Source organism: Pleurodeles waltl, chromosome 10 (assembly GCF_031143425.1).
Source record: "Pleurodeles waltl isolate 20211129_DDA chromosome 10, aPleWal1.hap1.20221129, whole genome shotgun sequence".
Classification (NCBI taxonomy): domain Eukaryota; kingdom Metazoa; phylum Chordata; class Amphibia; order Caudata; family Salamandridae; genus Pleurodeles; species Pleurodeles waltl.
This window is the reverse complement of record NC_090449.1, coordinates 123,958,256-123,976,843: the sequence shown is the minus strand read 5'-3', so window position 1 is coordinate 123,976,843 and position 18,588 is coordinate 123,958,256. Positions and strand designations below refer to the sequence as shown.

Here is an 18,588-nt window from a genome sequence, read left to right as displayed (position 1 = left end):
TAAAAATCCATATGATATTAACATCACATTCACAGAAAGACACATGCTGCACAAACAGACCACAAACTCATCACTAGGCCTCTGAACAATCATGTATGTACACATCTCTCTGGATCCAATACGTGCAGGGGCGGCTCCTCCATTAGGGCGGAGGAGCATTGTTCCCTACCAGCAGCGGCAGCTGCAAAACCTTTACAAGAAAAAGATAATAAACTGTGTTTATTAGAATTTTCTTGTGAAGGGGCAGTCTTGGGTCGGCCAAACACACATGCGCAGTAATCTCTCTCCAGCCCAGCAACACAGTTGCCTGGCTGGAGAGAGCATGCACAGGCTCTCAGCCAATCCTGATGCTGCTCTGAGCAGTGTCAGGATTGGTCGCAGGGCAGGCTAGGAGCCTGTGCCTGCAGCAGAGAAGCGAATGGAGGTTTGCAGCGGCAGTGAGCAAGGTGTGTATTTTCATTAATTAAATTTGTATTCCCCTGTGCACCGCCCGCCCCTTCCGTGTGCTGCGAGCCTCTCTTGAATATGCGTGCAACTGTTCCACACAGGCGGATGACGCATCTGTACAATTCCTACATGTGCAGTGCCCCCTCTCTCCTTGAGAATCAAAAACACACCACACTGCTGTGCAAGTCTTGAATACACACCTGTAAACTACTGCCATACTTCTGCATGGCCAACAAAAATAAGCAAGCAAGCACTGGCAAATTAAATAGGTGTTGCCTTTAAAAGCGAAGTGCCAACATATTGCCTTTGGCAATGCTTATTGGCACTGCTACGTCAGTGCATCTGAGTTCCCTTTCTGTTCCAAAATGTTGTTGGGCCCGTAAAAACAGTAAAGTTAAAAAATATAAACTGACAGCCAGTGCGTCACGATGCCTTCCAACACAAAGTGTAACATTTTTTTTTTTTTTTTTTTGGCAGAAATACAATTCCAAGATGGCAACTGCATTATGGCACATACATCGGTGGATAGCTTGGCTTTTTTCACTTTACCATTCTAAAATGGCTAACACACATTTTATGGGCAGTAAAGTAAAAATAAAAGATAAAGTGTGTAGCAGCACAAAAAGAAAAGCGAGAGGCCTGGAGGCACTTTGTAGCTGCTGCGTACTCTTGAAAACAAGCTGCCAAGAAGCAATGTCCCTGAGCTATAGCCCTATCTGCTTTGCATTCCCTTGACACGTCATTTTGACTTGCTATAGGAGGTGCTCTAAAGTAGAGCAAAGGGTTACTGTGCCTGCTGCAAAGAAAGCGAAGCTTGGAGTCGGGTGCTATCATGATGCATTTCAGCCCCGATTGAAGACAGCTGCTGCCACTGATGATGGCACAGTGTTGTCCCAATCTAAAGCCATTTTGCCAATGGCCAAATGCCCTCTCAAAAATGACAAACACATCCAAAACTTCAATCTAACACTACTATTGTAATCAATATCAATGTGCAAAGCAACACAGAGGGCATTGGTGGGGAAGCAACAAGGGTAGCGAGAAGGTGCAGAAGCAACACTGAGGTATGGATGAGGGCAGAAGAAACACACAGGGCACAGGTGGGGGAAGCAGCACAGAGGGAAGGAGTGTCAAAGAAGCCTGGAGAGTGTTTATGTGGGGACAAAAGGAACACAGAGGTTCCAGGTGGGACAAAAGCAAATTGGTGCCAGAGAGCGGTGTGGAGCTGGCAGGGAGAAGCACATGGGCGAGAGACTGGAACAAGGAACGTGGGTGAGAGAGAAGTGTATAAGAAATGCAGCTGGAAAATATATGCACTTTCATGGAGTGCTTAAATTATTGCTTTGTAAAAGAGCACTGGATGGGCCCAAGTAATGCAACAATGCTACAGGGGAGGGACAAAAACAAGAAGAGGAAGGAAAGCCCACACAAACTGAGGAATAAGAAGCAAGCAAATGAGAGTGACAATAAAGCCAACCAATGCTAAGCAATGGGAGAGCTCTATGCCCTCACTAAGATACCAAAACATATGGAAGCAGACAGTGAGTTCGCTGTCTAGTAGGCAGGACCTAAAAGGAATGCCTTGATGGGGAGAACGTTTTTTTATTAAAGATGTTTGCAAATATAGGTTTGTTTGCAAACTTCTCATTGCAAAAACCTGTTTCTGTAACTGAGTAAATTTAAAATTGGTCAAGTGTGCACCAGAATCTTCCTCTGTGCCGTATGGGGATTTTAGGTTGCAAGCCACTTCAAATACTCTGGTACTAATTTTGTTAATTGAACTAACTGAAAATAAAATATCAAGGTTGTACAATGAATTGGGTTTTTTGTATCGTTTTGAAACGGTATTTTAGGTCAGTACAATGAAATGGCGTCAACAACTAAACATTACAGGCCAGATGTACTAATATTAGAAATACCAATTTCCTAATTGCGATTATCTCTAAATCACAATTAGGAAATCAGTATTCCTAATGTAAAAACCTTTTTATTTCCAAATAAGGTTCATAGTAGATGCCAAATCCATGTACCTCATGAATATTAACGAGGCAGGTCCATTAGAAATCGTAGCCGTCACATGTATGGCAGCCCACTGAGGTCGGTAAATCACCATGTCTGTGACTGCTTTTTAATAAAGCAATCTTTTTTTCTTTTTTTTTTAAATACAGCCGGTTTTCCCTAAGGGAAAATGGAGATGCATTTAAAAAGAAAAAAAATGAAACTTTGAAGTTTAATTTTTTTAAGAGCAGGCAGTGGTCCATGCAACCATAGCCTGCTCTTAAAAAATATTTTTTAAATGTTCTCAAAGGGGAAATGTTGCCAAATGGGACCCCTTTCCATTTTGGAATGGGTTACCACCACCTTTAAAATGGTGGTAAAGAATTACTGTTTTGTGATTACAATACATACCACACCGAATCGGTATTTGGAAGTGACACCCAGAACGCACCCCTTCCAAATACCGAATCGTTGATGTAAGTTGTGATTCGGTAACACGTTATCGAATCAGATTTTGCATTTTTGTACATCTGAAAAAGATATTTTCCGGTCCTAAACAGCCTGATTGTACAAATTGGCCCGTTTGCGATTTGAAAATTGCTTTGTACATCTGGTGCTAAATTATTCAGTTAAAGACTGAAAGAAGGTGTGCTACCCATCAATCTCATATTCCAGCATTCCCTGTACACCTGTGTACTGTACCCCTAACTAACCGTCTGCTTTCTGACACTCGTTTGTAAAGTGTGTGCAGAGAACTTTGCTAATTTTCAGCTAAACCATGCATCTGACCATGTTGAGAGATACCCATTCCAAAATGTCTTCCTTTTTAGATCTTCTCTGAGGGCACTTTGATGCTTTTTCCTTTGTACCTTTATACTATTACCTATCGGTTGCAGGTAGATGTGCTTTCGATAGGGGTTCTTTTTTTTCTGCAGGAGAGAATAATAAAAAGCTTCAAAGTCCTGTGGAGCGTCTGGGTGGCTCATAAGCCAATCAAAAGCTGTCCTTATTTGGAGAGTAGAGAATAGTGTCCTTTGCGGGTTGTAGGCCTCCGATAGGAAGAGTTTCTCGGCATTAGAGAAGGCTTTCACGTAAAGCTCCTGCAAAGCTGGGTTGGTAGAGATTAGGGCATCCTTCAGAGTTCGGGGCCCAAAGCTGAACTCTTGGCTTTGTCTGCACTGTAACATCATGAGCAAAGCCAGTTGCCACCACACCGCCTGCAAGGAAAATGCACATCACCATCATCATTGTCCAGCTTTTGTTGGGATATCTCCAGTAGCAAACAGAACTTAAAATTACAAATGTAATCATAGTGTCTGATAATATCACATAATACACAAAACAAGTCAATTAAAGGTAATGTAGAAATTTGCATTGATATTGACCAAAGATCAAAGCAATTTTTATAGCACAGGCATTTCATTTTCAAATAGAGTTTTAAAATGGCCATCACTTATGACGGGAAAGGCATTGGAATAGGCTTTTTAGAAGCTTTTGTGAGGCCCCAGGAAAAGACTCGAGTGAAACCTGCATCGAATGTGTAGTTAATTATTTAATATACTTATAAAGCATGCAAATACCTAAAAGAGAATCCTCACATTGAGCTAATCCAATGAGAACCTAGAAATTAAATTAAAATGTTTGCTAGGGAAAGAAAAAACACAGCATTTGGCACCACACAGTAGCAGGCCAGTAGAAATGCATCACCAGGAAACAGGTCAGGCTTCCATCTTTAGTATTTTTAAATAAATGTACTAACAGGAGCAAGCGGCTCTAAAATGCATTGGTTCGAACAAAGAGCCCTGGCTGTCCTGTTCTTGTGATGAACCTGAAAAAGTCCATCCCCACTAAGTTACTCGTATTCTCATGGGCATCAATTCACCAAAATGGCAAGGGTGGAGGAAGTGACATCACATAACTTTCCTTCGACCCAATGACATCACAGAAAATGAGATCATATGATCCTTGACACTGAAGTAATGTCGTATTACTTAAATCTGATGAGATCACAATAACTGGTGTTGCTTAATATAAGAGACTCTTAAGTGCATAATTATATAGTAACAAAAGTTGATAACACGGATAAATGTCCATTTTATACTACCTACATTTTAAAAAGGGTTCTGACATGATAGTAGATTTACACGTATTTTTAATTGCATGAAAAATTGTGTGTTTGTTAGAGGAGACAAATACTGTGCTACTAAAACACAAAATAAGACCGGGAAGCCATAAAACATTATCAACATCTGATGAAGGGAACTAGAACTATGATTTTTGCAAAGTTTTCATAAATCACTGCTTTTCACTCTTAGCGGTAGTCGGGGGAAAAGTCAATTTCATGCAACTGTGGGGTTGGATGTGGGTGCCGGGCTGGTTCCACTCACGGTTTTACCTCAACACTTAAAAACGGTTCCGGTTCTTTTTCTTGGCTATGGTCAGTCAGACGAGGTACTCTGTAGCTTGTGTCTATTGTTGGGTTTGATGCTGATGGAAGGGCAATCATCAACTGATCTGTTGCAGCCTTGATTCTAAACTACATTTGAGGGTACCTCAGAACAAGCATGTATAGGTAGATAATAGCCTCGGACTCAGTACCATAAACTGTTATCTTTTAGCTTTGGCTCACAAGTTGCAATTCTGTGGTGAGAAAGAGTAAAATCTAGCGCCAGCCAATGGTCCAGGACCTGAGAAGCACCTCTTGGGGGCTTACTCAATTTCATGGGTTACACCACCGGAGTTTAGGGTGAGTCCAGTGCGAAGTGGGTCAGATGGGCACTTTGCAGGTGCAGGGCATCTTTAGCATTTTTGTCCCTGAAGCCTAACAGGAGGATACCAAATTAGCCCTTGGAGTCCACTCACAGGTCTTTGGCACAAGTGAAAGCAGGTCCAACCCTTGGGGTCAGTAGGTGCAGAAGGTGCAAGTTCTCTGTGTGTGGTCCTTTTTTCTGAGGTCCACAGCCTCAGCAGTTGCAATCCTTCTTGTGTTCTGTCAGAGTCCATTAGTGTTCAGAGGCTGGCAGCTGGGGGTTCTATTTGTAGGCCAAATTCGAACTTGTGGGCCAGAAGAACTCCCTAGCCAAAAGGGCAACAATTAAAATGTGGGAACTATACCCCTCTTATATCAGTTCCTGTGGGGGTTGGCACTAAACAACCCCACAGTGAATCTCTCAGCCCAAATCATGTTGAGATTTTTCATCGCTGGGTCAAAGCTATGGAGACACCCCTGAAGTGTGTCCAGTATAATAAGCCACCACTCCTGGAAACCCAGTTCTATACAGGTTTTCCTCCTGTGGAAAAGATTCCAGCCTGTCTACCTACACAAACGAACGGGCAGGCTGCAGTGTGACCCCTATTTGCCCATTAGAGGTGGCTGCCTCTTTGAAGCTCGACCATCTGTGGCCACAGATTTCTGGCCATCCTGCTGGAGGAGGTCACACTTACTGCCACCAATAGTTATTTTGTTCCCCGTTCCTGGCAGTGCGTCACACCTGGCAAGTGACATCCCCTGAAGTTAATTGGAGGTGGCTATTAGAACTTTGGGTAAACGAGTGGTGACTTTAAATTCAACTTGAGCAATGTGTAGGGTTTAATGTAACTAATAATTTGATACCTCGAAGTACTATATTCAGTGATAACAAATGCAAGTTAACACTTAGCGATTGGGCTAGCTAAACCCCATGTTATCCAAAAGGACTATCAAACTTACTATAGTGAAAGCGATAATTGCAAGTTTTTCACTGTCAGGACATGTAAAACACAAAATAATCATGTCCTTCTTTTTAATATGCTGCATCCTGCTGTGTGAGCTTATAACTCATGCCCTAGCCATGACTTATAAATAGTGAAAAGGAAGGCTTAGACTTGGAAAAAGGAGTTATTTTCCCAAGTCAAATTGGCAGTTTAAAAGCTGCACGACTAGTCAGCAATGGCGGGCCTAGAGCCAATATTTCACTTTGACACTGCAGTGGTGGCACAGTAAGTGCTGCATTCCATGGGTGACATTTATCTCACTAGCCTTGGGTACACTGTGTAACATATACTAGGGATTTCTATGTGAGTTAAATAAGCCAGTCATGTGTTCGCAAATTGAACATACACTTTGAAGGGTCTGGGCAGATGCATTGGGGCCTGGTCAGTAGGGCCCAGTACAAGTTGAAAAACCAGCAGCACCAGTCCAAAAACTTGGCGGGTGATCATGCAAAAATATCCCTTTCTTTGCAACTCTGTTAAAAGAAACATGGTGGTGGCCTGTCAATCCATATACATTTGTGATAGCAGCATTAAAGTTAAAGCTATCAAACACTCCAAAACTCTTGTTTTCTGCCACCACCTGGTCACAATAGCATGAAATTGTACAAACTTTAACCCAATATGTTGCAGAAACCCTGTGCAAAACAAAAATGACTTTGATTATGACCCTCAAAGACATCTTCTACTTGAAGATTGCTTGTCATTATTCAACTCCTAAACACATCTGCATGGCCTTTGACATCCTTTTTTATATGTATGTTTTAAATTGCCCACATCCCCACTCATAGCCCATAACACTTTCCTTCTCAAAAGCAAGTATTTAACTGGCCTGAAAGGTATCAAAACCCTAATTCTTATCTAGCTTACATATTCCTTTATCAATAACCTAATAAGAACCTACCCTATCATTTCACACCACCAATCATTCACCCATACTAACGTACCACTTCTCCCAACTCCCTGCCAGCAATATAGGCCAGGTGAATTAAGGGATTTTGCAGTTGCAAACTCTGCTATTCAGTAAATCGTAGGCTTTACAACATCAAAATCACTTATTCATATGCACAAAAACATTTTGGCAAGTCAGAAACCCTTTCCATCTCATAAAATGGATTTTGTGACTCATAGTGAATTGCAGTCTAGAAGGGCTGTGTAATATGAGTGTATTAGAAACTGTGACACTGTATGGTATGTATTAGTGGTCTGTGACTATATTGCTAGTCGCAAATTACTGATCTGTTTCCAAATTGGGCTATTAACTGACTCGCAAAGTAATCCGCGTGCTGCTTGCCATAAAGCACTTCAGCACATCATCTATACGCACAATATAAATGCAATTACAACACTACACAAGAGGAGGTGCACTAGTCAACACTTTTGAAAAATAGCCTGTGCAGCCCTAAATTTGGTAAAACAATGTTGCTTGCTGTGATTCGAACAACGTCAACGCAAAAACGCCTGGGGTTCTGTGAGACAAAGTCATGGTGACCTAGATGCAGTGCACAGGATATGAAAACTCGAGGGTTGCAAATGAAGGCCGCGTCCATCAAAGGGAATAAAAAAAACCCTCATCGAGGCCCGGAGAGGGGTCACGGCTCACTGCTCGGCTGCCATGGTCACTGAGAGTCATGCATCCTCGGCTCTGAATGTCTGAAATAATGAAATGTTTCTGCCTCCTCGAACCGTTCCAAGCGGAAACGTACTTTCTCGGATTAATCAGAGAGCGTGTGATATAGAGCGCGCTAGCATGGCAATGGGCGCCATGTTTGTAGCTTCCGGGGTTAACATAGAACACTGTAGCTGGTGGCTTGCCTGGCAACTGCCTTGTTATACTGTTAGCCTTGGCTCTCACTACAGGGCAGCACACACACTGTAACTCGTAATACTGCGCTCTGGAGTACTTTGTTTTGGGCATAAGGCGTGGCAAACGACCTGGCTCGACATCACTGGCACAGGATTTTAGCGAACACGTTGACTTCCAGCTCATGCTTATTGCTTTCAAATGTGTATGTTTCTGTAAGGAAGCCCACATTTTAGTTTTCTAAAAGGCCACTCAACCATGACACTACCTGTACAAGCAGGTCTTCAGGGTACTTTTGCTTTAGACTTAGTTGGGATGTATCCTATGTGAAAATATATCATAAACCGCTGACTTACAAGGGCAGACAAGAAGACTAGTAGGGTGGCCGTAAGCCTACCCTACTATTTGTGTGGTCCTTTGTATGCATGGCATTGATTTAAGAAAAGATTGATAAAAATAAGAAATAAAATGGGACTGGGAGGAAGAAAAGAGAGGAAACAGTTTAAATTAAAAGGGATACCATAAAGGGCATGAAGTACATACATTAGTTTGTTGAACTTTTTGAGAAGAACACAGTGACAGAAATAATTTGTAATCTCAATTTTCGAAAATTGTAGTCTATGAATGAATAAGCTTGAATTATCAGACACTGGCATCTTTAAGACCTTGGCTCAAGGGATCCCATCTTTCTGGAGGCGTATCAATCACTTGGTGATGTGTGCTTTTGATAGTTCGAGTAGCTAAATGGGATTGGGAGAACGTTTTGGAGAGTTTGCTTCACTATATAACAACTCCACTATAGTAATATGGACCCTGCAGAGCCCAGTTCAATTGGAATCCCATTCATTATCATTGGCATAGCTGTCAACATTACATGCGACTTCACCATGACTTTAAAGAAGCCACAAAAAAAAGCAAGGACTAGGAAAATAGATTTTCTTTCATTTATAATTTCAGCAGGGACAAGGGACTTCTAGTTGTTGGCAGTGGTGCAACAACCTTAAGCCCTGTTTGATATATCTGCACAAAATTCAACAAAAAATATATAGCTGCTGTTGGGACTGCGGCACATGATGGAAAATGTCTTTCATGGAAAAATAAAAATACTCAAAATTAGGATACGATGTTAGTAACCAGCTGACCAGGTTTGTGAGCCAGTTCTCCCGCTTCAAGGCCCTTGCTCTCAAAAAAGCTACTGGGGCCATGAAGGGAGCACCCTCCAAACTCCAGAGGTGACCAGCCCACACCCTCAGGGATGACAAATTATTTCTTCCTTTATATGGTACAAATTTAAGATACAGATATCATTACTGAGTTCATGAACGTTTTCCTGGTCATGATATGGACTTTCCGGATCACCAAAATATATGTAAAAGGTTCAGAACTTTTTTTCCAATTATTGTGCCAAACACATATATGGTGGTCCTAGAGAATGTGAAAGGGCGATACTAGTGTCCGAACAGACTTCTGAGTATTTCTTAAGGCCAGGTAGTGTCGGTAAAGGCAACACTCTGCATCCTGGGATGACTGACCTTAGCCAAAGCTCGTGCCCTAAGGGTTCCAAGGTATGATAAGGGGGACCTGAAGCAGGGCAATGATGAAAAGCACATCCTTCAGGTGCAAAGGCAAAGTACTTGGTAAAGAGCATAAAACAACCCTTGTGGCCATTGCCAAAAGTCATGCACAAGGGACTGAAATGCTTGGGGAAAGGATGCTGACTGTAGGGACTAGCAAGCTTTGCCCCAGTATCAGGGGTCTCAGACTGGGTACTGGGAAAGTCCTTCACCGACATCCAGCTGTGCACAGGTGATTGATGTATCCTTTGGAAAGAAGGACAATGTAGAGTGGTTAGTCAAATGCAATGCCCTTCACCCAGAGTCTACAAGATATTGTCAAAGGTTCTGCCCTCTGGATTTGTTGCAGGAGAAGTAGATGCTGGACACTGCCATAGGCCACAATGTGCGCCAAGTGAGACCACAACTTGCCACACGTGCCTGCTAGGTACTACTGAAAGACATAGGAAGGAGGCAATGCCCGGACCCCCCTGGCTTTCTGGGCAGGAGGACTCAGTGCAAGGCAAGTGCAAGGTATTCCAGAAAATCCCATCCTGTGACCAGAACCAAACAGGTAACAAAAACCACTTTGACAATAAGCAAATCACAATCATCTCACAGCTGGTCTGCATCCAGGGGATGCTCAAAAGTTGCTTTCACCTCCAGGAAGGTGGTAATCTATTCGCAAAGAGCAAGCCAACCCGTTTGACAGCATCCCCTTTTTTTTCAGCAGAGAACGCCTGCGTGCTTTCTATTCCTCTTCCCAAACAGGATTTTTTTAAATTTAAAGCAGCAATGGTTCCTTTAAGAAACACAGGCTATCTTTAAAAAGTTTCCAATTTGGGAATAAAAACACCTTAATAGTGGTCTGCTGTTGCTTGCAGGCTCTTATCCTGTGTTTGTAACCAATCATACAGCGTTACAAAAAGCAAACTGCCTAACTAATATTCATTAGGGAGGTTATTCTGAAACCCCCTGCAACTGGAGATGTCGCGATGTAACCTATTAGTTCAAAGTTTGCACTGCAAAATTAAATACTGCTCACAAAAATCGGTGCACAATTTAGAGCCACTTTGTGTGACCAGTCCTTTCACACATCAGATCTTCAGTAGGTTATGAATGGGAAGAGAAACTCTGAAAAACCCTGCAGGAACTCGGGGTGACATGGATATTTGATTCTCCATGATGTCAATTTTTTGCAAATATCTGGTAAACTAATTTTTAAGTTTTGCCTGCACATTGCTTGCAAAATCTCTAGTATTAAAAAAAAAATCTTAAAAGGGACTTAGAACCAACCTCTTGCTTACCTGAACCTATCAGATTCCAAAGTCCCTTTAATTTATGTGCTTCTGATATGCCTTGCACGGACCGTGGACCAAGTACAGCATCTGGTCACTGGCCAATGGGTACTGCCCAGTGTCCTTCCACTGGCTGCTCAAATTGCAGGGACTTTTTTAACATTTCAGAGTGAGCAATCCATGGGAGTTCATGTGTTTGTATTCTCCCTCCACTGCATTGCCATTCACAAGCTTTTGTTTGTATTTATTTACTGTGTTGATGTATTTATGTAGCAAAAGCATGACCCAAAGGTATTGGAATGCTTTACATGACCACCACTCACATTTCAGGGGGACACTTAGTGGCCCGCCACCCCGATGTTGCTTTAAACAATCCCCCCACCCCCTTTTAACCCACCAGGTCTTCGTCCCTACTCCCACAACCTCTTTTGTGACCACTGCCTACCTCCCTCATGCCCCCTACCCTCCTCCCTCATTTCCTTTTCATTTTCATTCAAGCACTTTGATTTTGATTCACTTACATTTTTTGCCATGTTTATGTAGCACTAACTTGATCCCGAAGGTATTAGAGTGCTTTACATGAGCACCACTTACTTCTTATATTACACAGGGGCGCTTTCATTTTTAAAATGTTGCACAGTGGCGCTAGCTACTGTACAACATGGCTTGCATTTTTAAAAAAACACTATGTTGCATTCAGTGTTAACTGCATCATAGGACTTTTAAAAAAAATCTTTAGGCCATGCTGCACAGCAGCTCACGCTTCTATGTAACATGTCTAACAAAACATTGATTAAACAATGGAATTTGCAGAGGTGAAAACTATTGGCTTTGCCAATGCTTGTTTTCTTCAAGGAGGGGTCTCTAAGGCAATTTACTGAGAGTCACAAAGGTCTAATCATATTTTTTGTATCATCCCACATTTGACATACTTTTCGTTCAGCCAATTCTCTATCCGCCAGGGACCATGAAATCACAAATAGGGAGTACTCTTTTGACTGGAGAGGTGTGGGCACTGCTTGATTATTCTTGATGCCAAACATGAACATGTTTTTATTTACAACCTTATAATTCCCTGGGCAGTATAGGTGACTGCTACAAAATGTCACATGATTAATGCGTGTGCTGCCTACCTAGAATTTCCAGATTATCAATTTAGAGAAATGAATGATGTGAGGATCAATTTATAAAGAAGTCTTTTGAAATACGCTATAATCACACCAAGCAAGGCTGTGGTTCTAAACTTCCACCTGTGTCATGACTTAAGTAAATGTGGCCTTTGACCCGGAAAGGAGTTGTGTTGTGTGATCTCAGTGTGAATGTTGTCCTGCGTCTTTTTTCTTTGTGTTCTGCAGTTTCTGTTGCAAGTGGTGTAAGTAGAGAGATGTGCATATCCTGCGTTGTTCTTTCTTCTGTGAGGTACGTGTCGAGAGTGCAACATCACATGTTCTGTGTATTTTATGAATGTTTTAAGCAAGCTCTTTCGGTAAGCCTAAGCATTTCTTTGAAAAATACTATAGAGAGTTTTGTTATATGATGTTAGCATTGGCCTTTCATATTTTAGGGGAAAATATGATCAAAATGAGCTTAAACGTTACTGTTTCTCGCGGACGTTTAAGTGTTGCAAATCTTACAACTTTGCTGCTGCTTGCAATCGCTGCATACAGCTCTGCAAAATATGATTTATCCAATCTGTCACAAAATCTTTCTAGAAGTACCATTAGTTGTCGGTAGCATGAGTAGGGCTTTAAGTGGGATGAAAAAAGTGGGTGATTTCTAAAAAGGGCATGGTCTAAGATTCTTGACAAGGAATCATTTCCAAGGGGTGTTGCTAACATAATTAGGCATGTGGTTTAAACACGTACACAAAATTCTGTTTTTTCCTTAGTGCCACCCAACCACCATTTTGGAGCCTCGGTGTGAGCTTTCATCAAGGACACATGACACAGTATTTGATATACACTTAAAAAAAGTCTAACTTATTGGCTTTGTCAATAAGTAACAAAGATTTTGTGAATAATTACAATTGGAAAATGTCTACAGAATGAAAATATGAGTGAATTAAACATTAGAAGGTCTGTGAAAGGGCATTAGTCTTCAGAGTATCTCAAGCATTATGGGCCTCGTTACGAGTTTGGCAGAGGGTATTACTCCATCACAAACATGACAGATATCCCATTCGCTGTATTACAAGTTCTATTATATCCTGTGGAACTTGTAACACAGCGGGTGGGATATCTGACATGATTGTGATGGAGTAATCCCCTCCGCCAAACTCGGAATGAGGTCCAATATCTTCAAGTGACACCACTTTCTGTAGCCTTTCTCTTACACACCTATCATCCATTTCTCCCCATATGTTTTTGAAATTCTCTATTTGCACACTTTACACAGCAACTCGCAACCAGCACTTTGTTGTGTTCCTGAGTGTAGCAAGAATAAAATGTTTATACATATATTTGCTTGGGGAGACCACTGCAGCCCCTAAGAGATGAGGGAATACAAATAAGGACCACCTTTTAAAAGTCACATGGAATTTATAAAGTCCTTGACAACTGTCCTGGGGAAGCATTAGAAAGAAATATGTAGGCAGAAACACATTAACAAATTTTGGGAGGCATGTCGATTGCAAAGGATGTTGAAATGTTTAAAGGTCCTATATTTGTAAACTAATACTTGCAGATAAAGGAATTGGACTGCACTTTAAGACGTTTCTGACTCCATACCCAATTGCGTTCAACAATTAGGGAGGGTACCTAAACCATCAAATCCAGGGCTGTTTGGTTTCGAATTTTAATCTAAGCTTGAATCATTTTTTTCAAATGGCTTAGTGGTGAACTAGGTACACTTGCAGTACTACAAGTATTGTTATAATGTATGAATAAATGGAGAATCGCCCATACTCTAAACCCTGTAGTCAAATGGATCATTATGTATGTATTGTAAGCAATTACATATATGTGAATAGAGACAATGTGTACATAGGTACTTCTGATTACTAGGCAGTTTACATGTTCATAAAGTACATACACGTGTCCCTTGGAGAGAACAGTTTTCCCATATGAGTGTGAACAGAAGGTATGGGGTTGAGGGGAAAATATGAGGAGCTGAGGCAGCTCCAGTGCAAGGATGTATTTGGGTGCTTTCTTTTCCATAGCAACGTGGCGATATTCAGCCCATGTGTTGCAATCTGGTGCCCTGGCATGGCCATTTGTTGCGGTGGTGTAAGGCTGTTGCCTACGATAGAAATAACATTTTACTAATACTTTAGTGACATGGAAGTTATTGGTGACTTATAAACCTTCCTTTAAAAGCCTAACAGAAAATTAACACAAAATGTAAAAATGTGCACATTTGAAAATATGGTGGACAATGTGACCTCCATTTGTGTTTGACATGAAAGATGTCATGCATATATATTTGAGTGAACTGCTGACATGAATTCATATTAAAAGTATTATCATTAGAAGAATATTAAAAATGAAGAATATTATGAGTATTAAATGAACAAGGATTAATCATACTTATACTGATATGGATGAATTTATTAACTTGAGTTACATGTGTGCAGAGAAATAAATACGTTTGCACTGTTTCCTAATATTATATGTGAATCGTTTGCAATTAATAATTTGCTTTGCATATTTGATTCAAATTGGAAGGTGTGCAATAGGATTTATATGTGTTAATTGAATTAATATGTATTTAGGTTTTCTTAGCTAGACTAGGCCTGAAGATTTATTTTTGCAGCAGTAAAGGAAAAGTACTGATTCATTCTGTTTCCTTTGACCTGAATTAATTCCTAGGTTGCTGCTGTGTTAGAAAATGTCCTATTGTATTTATGTCAGATACCATGGTTATGTTAACCAATGTAACAGTATTTGCTCTAGCTGTCGAACATGACAGGAAGGTTTATTAGTTTCACATGAGAAATGTTAGAATCATCCTGTGAGCTGTGGAAAACAACTGTAAAGTTGCAATCGACAAATAAGTGTCATATTTTGGCAGAACTGTATGAATTAATCAAGATGACTTTGTATTTTCCATGATAAAATCCGAAATAGTTGCAAACCTGATGGGCATCTAGAATTCTAGTTGGTCATTGATTAATTTGGGCAAGATGGGCCCACACAGTCAACCAATCAATAACCTATGGACATTTCTAGTTAGAGAGAGACTTTTAAAACTTTTAGTCAGTCTGAGAGAGTTCTCTTGGGATACGTGTGCTGTCACATACTATTCCTATCCAAGTCTTCTACCATATTTAGCCCTTATGTTATGAGTTTTCCTTTAGTCTTATGTTTCCCATTACATATGCTGTTCAGTACTAATATACCCAAAACATTCTAAACTGCTGACCTGCCCTATGTGCAGCTCATGTTCTGCACCACCCTTGATGCTGTTGTCTACTGATGCTGAGAAAATTTGGATGCTCTTTTTGACAAATCTTTCCTGTTTGCTGGCCCAGGAGGAGAGGTATAATCTATTATGTGGTTTCTTGTTTCCTATCCAGCTTAGATGATTACACTAGTGTATTTTTTTAGTGAGTTACCTTAGATGATTTTTCCAAATTATTTGTGTTTCTTCTCTTGTTAAGCCTGCATATTTTAGCCCATCCCAAAACATGCAAGTCCAAATTCGTATTCGAGATAATGATGGCCCAACTCTGAAAACTGATTGTTATTAATTGAATTTTTATGATTTACTGATGTCACCATCATCTGCTTTGAAATCTGATTTTGATGTGTATATTATAGTTTTGGCAATTTGTGTTATTCTCATGGAGTGTTAATGTTCGGTAGACTTAGAGGGTCATTCTGACCCTGGCGGCCGGTGGCCGCCAGGGCCACCGACCACGGGAGCACCGCCAACAGGCTGGCGGTGCTCCAACGAGCATTCTGACCGCGGCGGTTCAGCCGCGGTCAGAAGCGGAAAGTCAGCGGTCTCCCGCCGACTTTCCGCTGCTCGTGTGAATCCTCCATGGCTGCGGAGCACGCTCCGCAGCCATGAGGATTCCGACCCCCCCTACCGCCATCCTGTTCATGGCGGGAAAGCCGCCATGAACAGGATGGCGGTAGGGGGGGTCGCGGGGCCCCTGGGGGCCCCTGCCGTGCCCATGCCAATGGCATGGGCACGGCAGGGGCCCCCGTAAGAGAGCCCCGCAAAGTATTTCAGTGTCTGCCTTGCAGACACTGAAATACGCGACGGGTGCCACTGTACCCGTCGCACCTTCCCACTCCGCCGGCTCGATTACGAGCCGGCATCCTCGTGGGAAGGTCGTTTTCCCCTGGGCTGGCGGGCGGTTTTTCAGCAACCGCCCGCCAGCCCAGGGGAAAACTTGTAATACCCGCTGCGGTCTTTTGACCGCGGCGCGGTATTTCGGAGGGGGGAATTCTGGCGGGCGGCCTCCGCCGCCGCCAACATTGGAATGACCCCCTTAATCTCTTTAGATGTTTTGTTCAACCTATGGTTTCCGTGTATGTTTATAGCTTAGTCTTGTGCACCAGTTATGTTACATTCACTTTGTGGTTGTAATAAAGCTTTGAAACTTTATTAGGTTTGGAGTTTGATTTTTTGTCCAAATTGGTTATGGGTTGTAAATGTGTTTATGCTGCTCACGTTATTGCTCTGTGTTAAATGAATCCAATTACCACACTCCTCACTGAGTCCAAAGATATGGTCAACTTCCAGTGTGGTGGGACAAGTTATGGTGACTCACCAGAGCATGTGCGATTTCTGAACCCGAGGCGGAAAGAAGACCCCACGAGTTCTCCAGTACCTATAATGCCCAGAATGTAACACCAGCAAAGTGCCTAACATAAAAGATGTGGTCTATGCTGAGGGCTCTGGGGTTCAGTTTTCAGGGTATACTTAGGAGTGATATGGAGTGTAGCAATCTCATAAAGCTCCTACAAGACATATACCTTGTAACTTATCCATAAAGTCATCCTCTGCAGAGGATGAACATACTGTGGCACAGAACTCTTCCAGTTGCCCATAAGGTTCAGTGTAAGCAGAATTCAGCACCTGCTGGACGGAGCTGAACGTGCCGGAGCAGAGCACATAGATGAGTGAGTAACACATATATAGCATCACATAATGTAAAGTTAAGGATATGCAGCATCTCTATTAGGTACACACTAAAGGTGCAGATCACAGCATATGAAATGCAGTGAAATTGTGAGTTGTGGGAGAAATTACGCTCCTCATATATGGAGAAATGTACTGTTTGTTATGTACATCATTATTAGAAATTAATTTTAAAAACAGCATAGGGTAGGCAGGGCAAAATATATACAGTGAGTGCAATGTAGCAGCAGCTATAGGACCCATGGGAGCAGCAAACATCATGTAGATTCTCATGCATAGTATTAAGAAGGTGGATGTAGAAAAGTGTTGATTTACTGCGCTGTACCCCATGAGCGCTGTATAAAAACATATGGTATTTCTATAGTGCAAACCTAACCAAAAGGCATCAGAGCACTAACATTTTCGAAAACAGGCTTAAAGTTAAAAAATAATGAGAGAAAGCTGGGTTGTGGATGCTTAGTACATTGTGATTTAATGTTCTTTGAAGAGGTGAGTTTTCAACACTTTCCTAAAATGGAGCAACGTTTGGGAGGTCCAGATGGATGTATGGATGTTCTTCCAGATCCTGGGTGCATAGATGGAAAAGGCTTGTTGTGTTTTTTTCTTTTGTACACGTCTTAGTCTCCAATCTAATGGTGTCCTGGCTGCGAGCTTGCTGAGATTCACCAGAGATTGTGAGCTTGCCTTCAAGATAAGCAGGGGTGCTGGTTTTGATGGCTTTGTAAATCATGCAACTCGTTTTGAAGATAGTGTAGGCTGGCAAGAGGGGCCAATGAAGTTCCATCAAAATGGGGGTGATGTGATCATATTTCTTCAGGCCTTGGATGAGGTGTTTTGTGGCATGGAGGATGTCCATAATTGGTGCCAGGTTAGAATTTGGGAAGCCATGGAGTATGGCATTATCACCATCCAGATATGAGAGCACAAGTGATTCAATGGCAGTTGTGAAGTATCTTTCTGGAAGAAATGGCTAGACTTTTCTTAGAAGAGATAGCTGGTACCATCCATCTTATTTTTGGCTGTGTGTTTGTTGAAGGTGAAGTTTTCAGCCAGGGCAAATCTGGCATTCAGTGAGAGTTGGGGTTCATTGCCCTCAAGGTTCATGTAATTGAGCCACGGTTTTCATGTATCTTGTTTGTTCTTCTTGGTAACTAACACACATTTTGCCATGGTTGGGTTGAGCTTCAGGTAGGCACTAGAGATCCAGGCCTGGATGATGTGCAAGCACTGTTGGAAGCAGGGGAAACATTTCAGAAGAGTTTTGTGTCCTTTGCCTATTGGAGAACCTTGAGGAGAGCATCTGGCATCTCCATGTAAATGTTGAAGATGACAGGAGACAGCATGGAACTCTGGGCGACTCCACATGTGATATGGATCTTATGTGTTATGTGTCCTGAAGGTGCCCATGTGAATAAACTTGTGTTTGCATCTGAGAGGATCAGCTATATCAAGAGACAGGGATAATTTTAATCTATGGTCGACAGGGCATCGTCTAGAAGGTGTAGGGTAGCAGTCTCTGTTGCACCTTGATTTGAAGCCAGGTTGGTAGTGGTGCATGAGAAAGTTAACACTGGTGTGATCTTGGAGTTGAACATAGACTATTTTTTCCAGTGACCTTGCCGATTATGATAGGTAAGTGATGGGCCAG

The 18,588-nt window shown here is 41.8% G+C and overlaps 1 protein-coding gene across 1 annotated transcript in view; it reads right to left on the bottom strand.

Moving 5' to 3' along the window:
• Positions 1-18,588, bottom strand: part of AMZ1 (archaelysin family metallopeptidase 1) — a 118,913-nt gene that overhangs the window by 30,032 nt on the left and 70,293 nt on the right. Inside the window, exon 2 of the mRNA XM_069209959.1 lies at positions 3,329-3,662. Coding sequence (XP_069066060.1) covers positions 3,329-3,635 — 307 coding nt within the window. The 5' untranslated portion in view covers positions 3,636-3,662. The remainder of the gene's footprint in view (positions 1-3,328; positions 3,663-18,588) is intronic.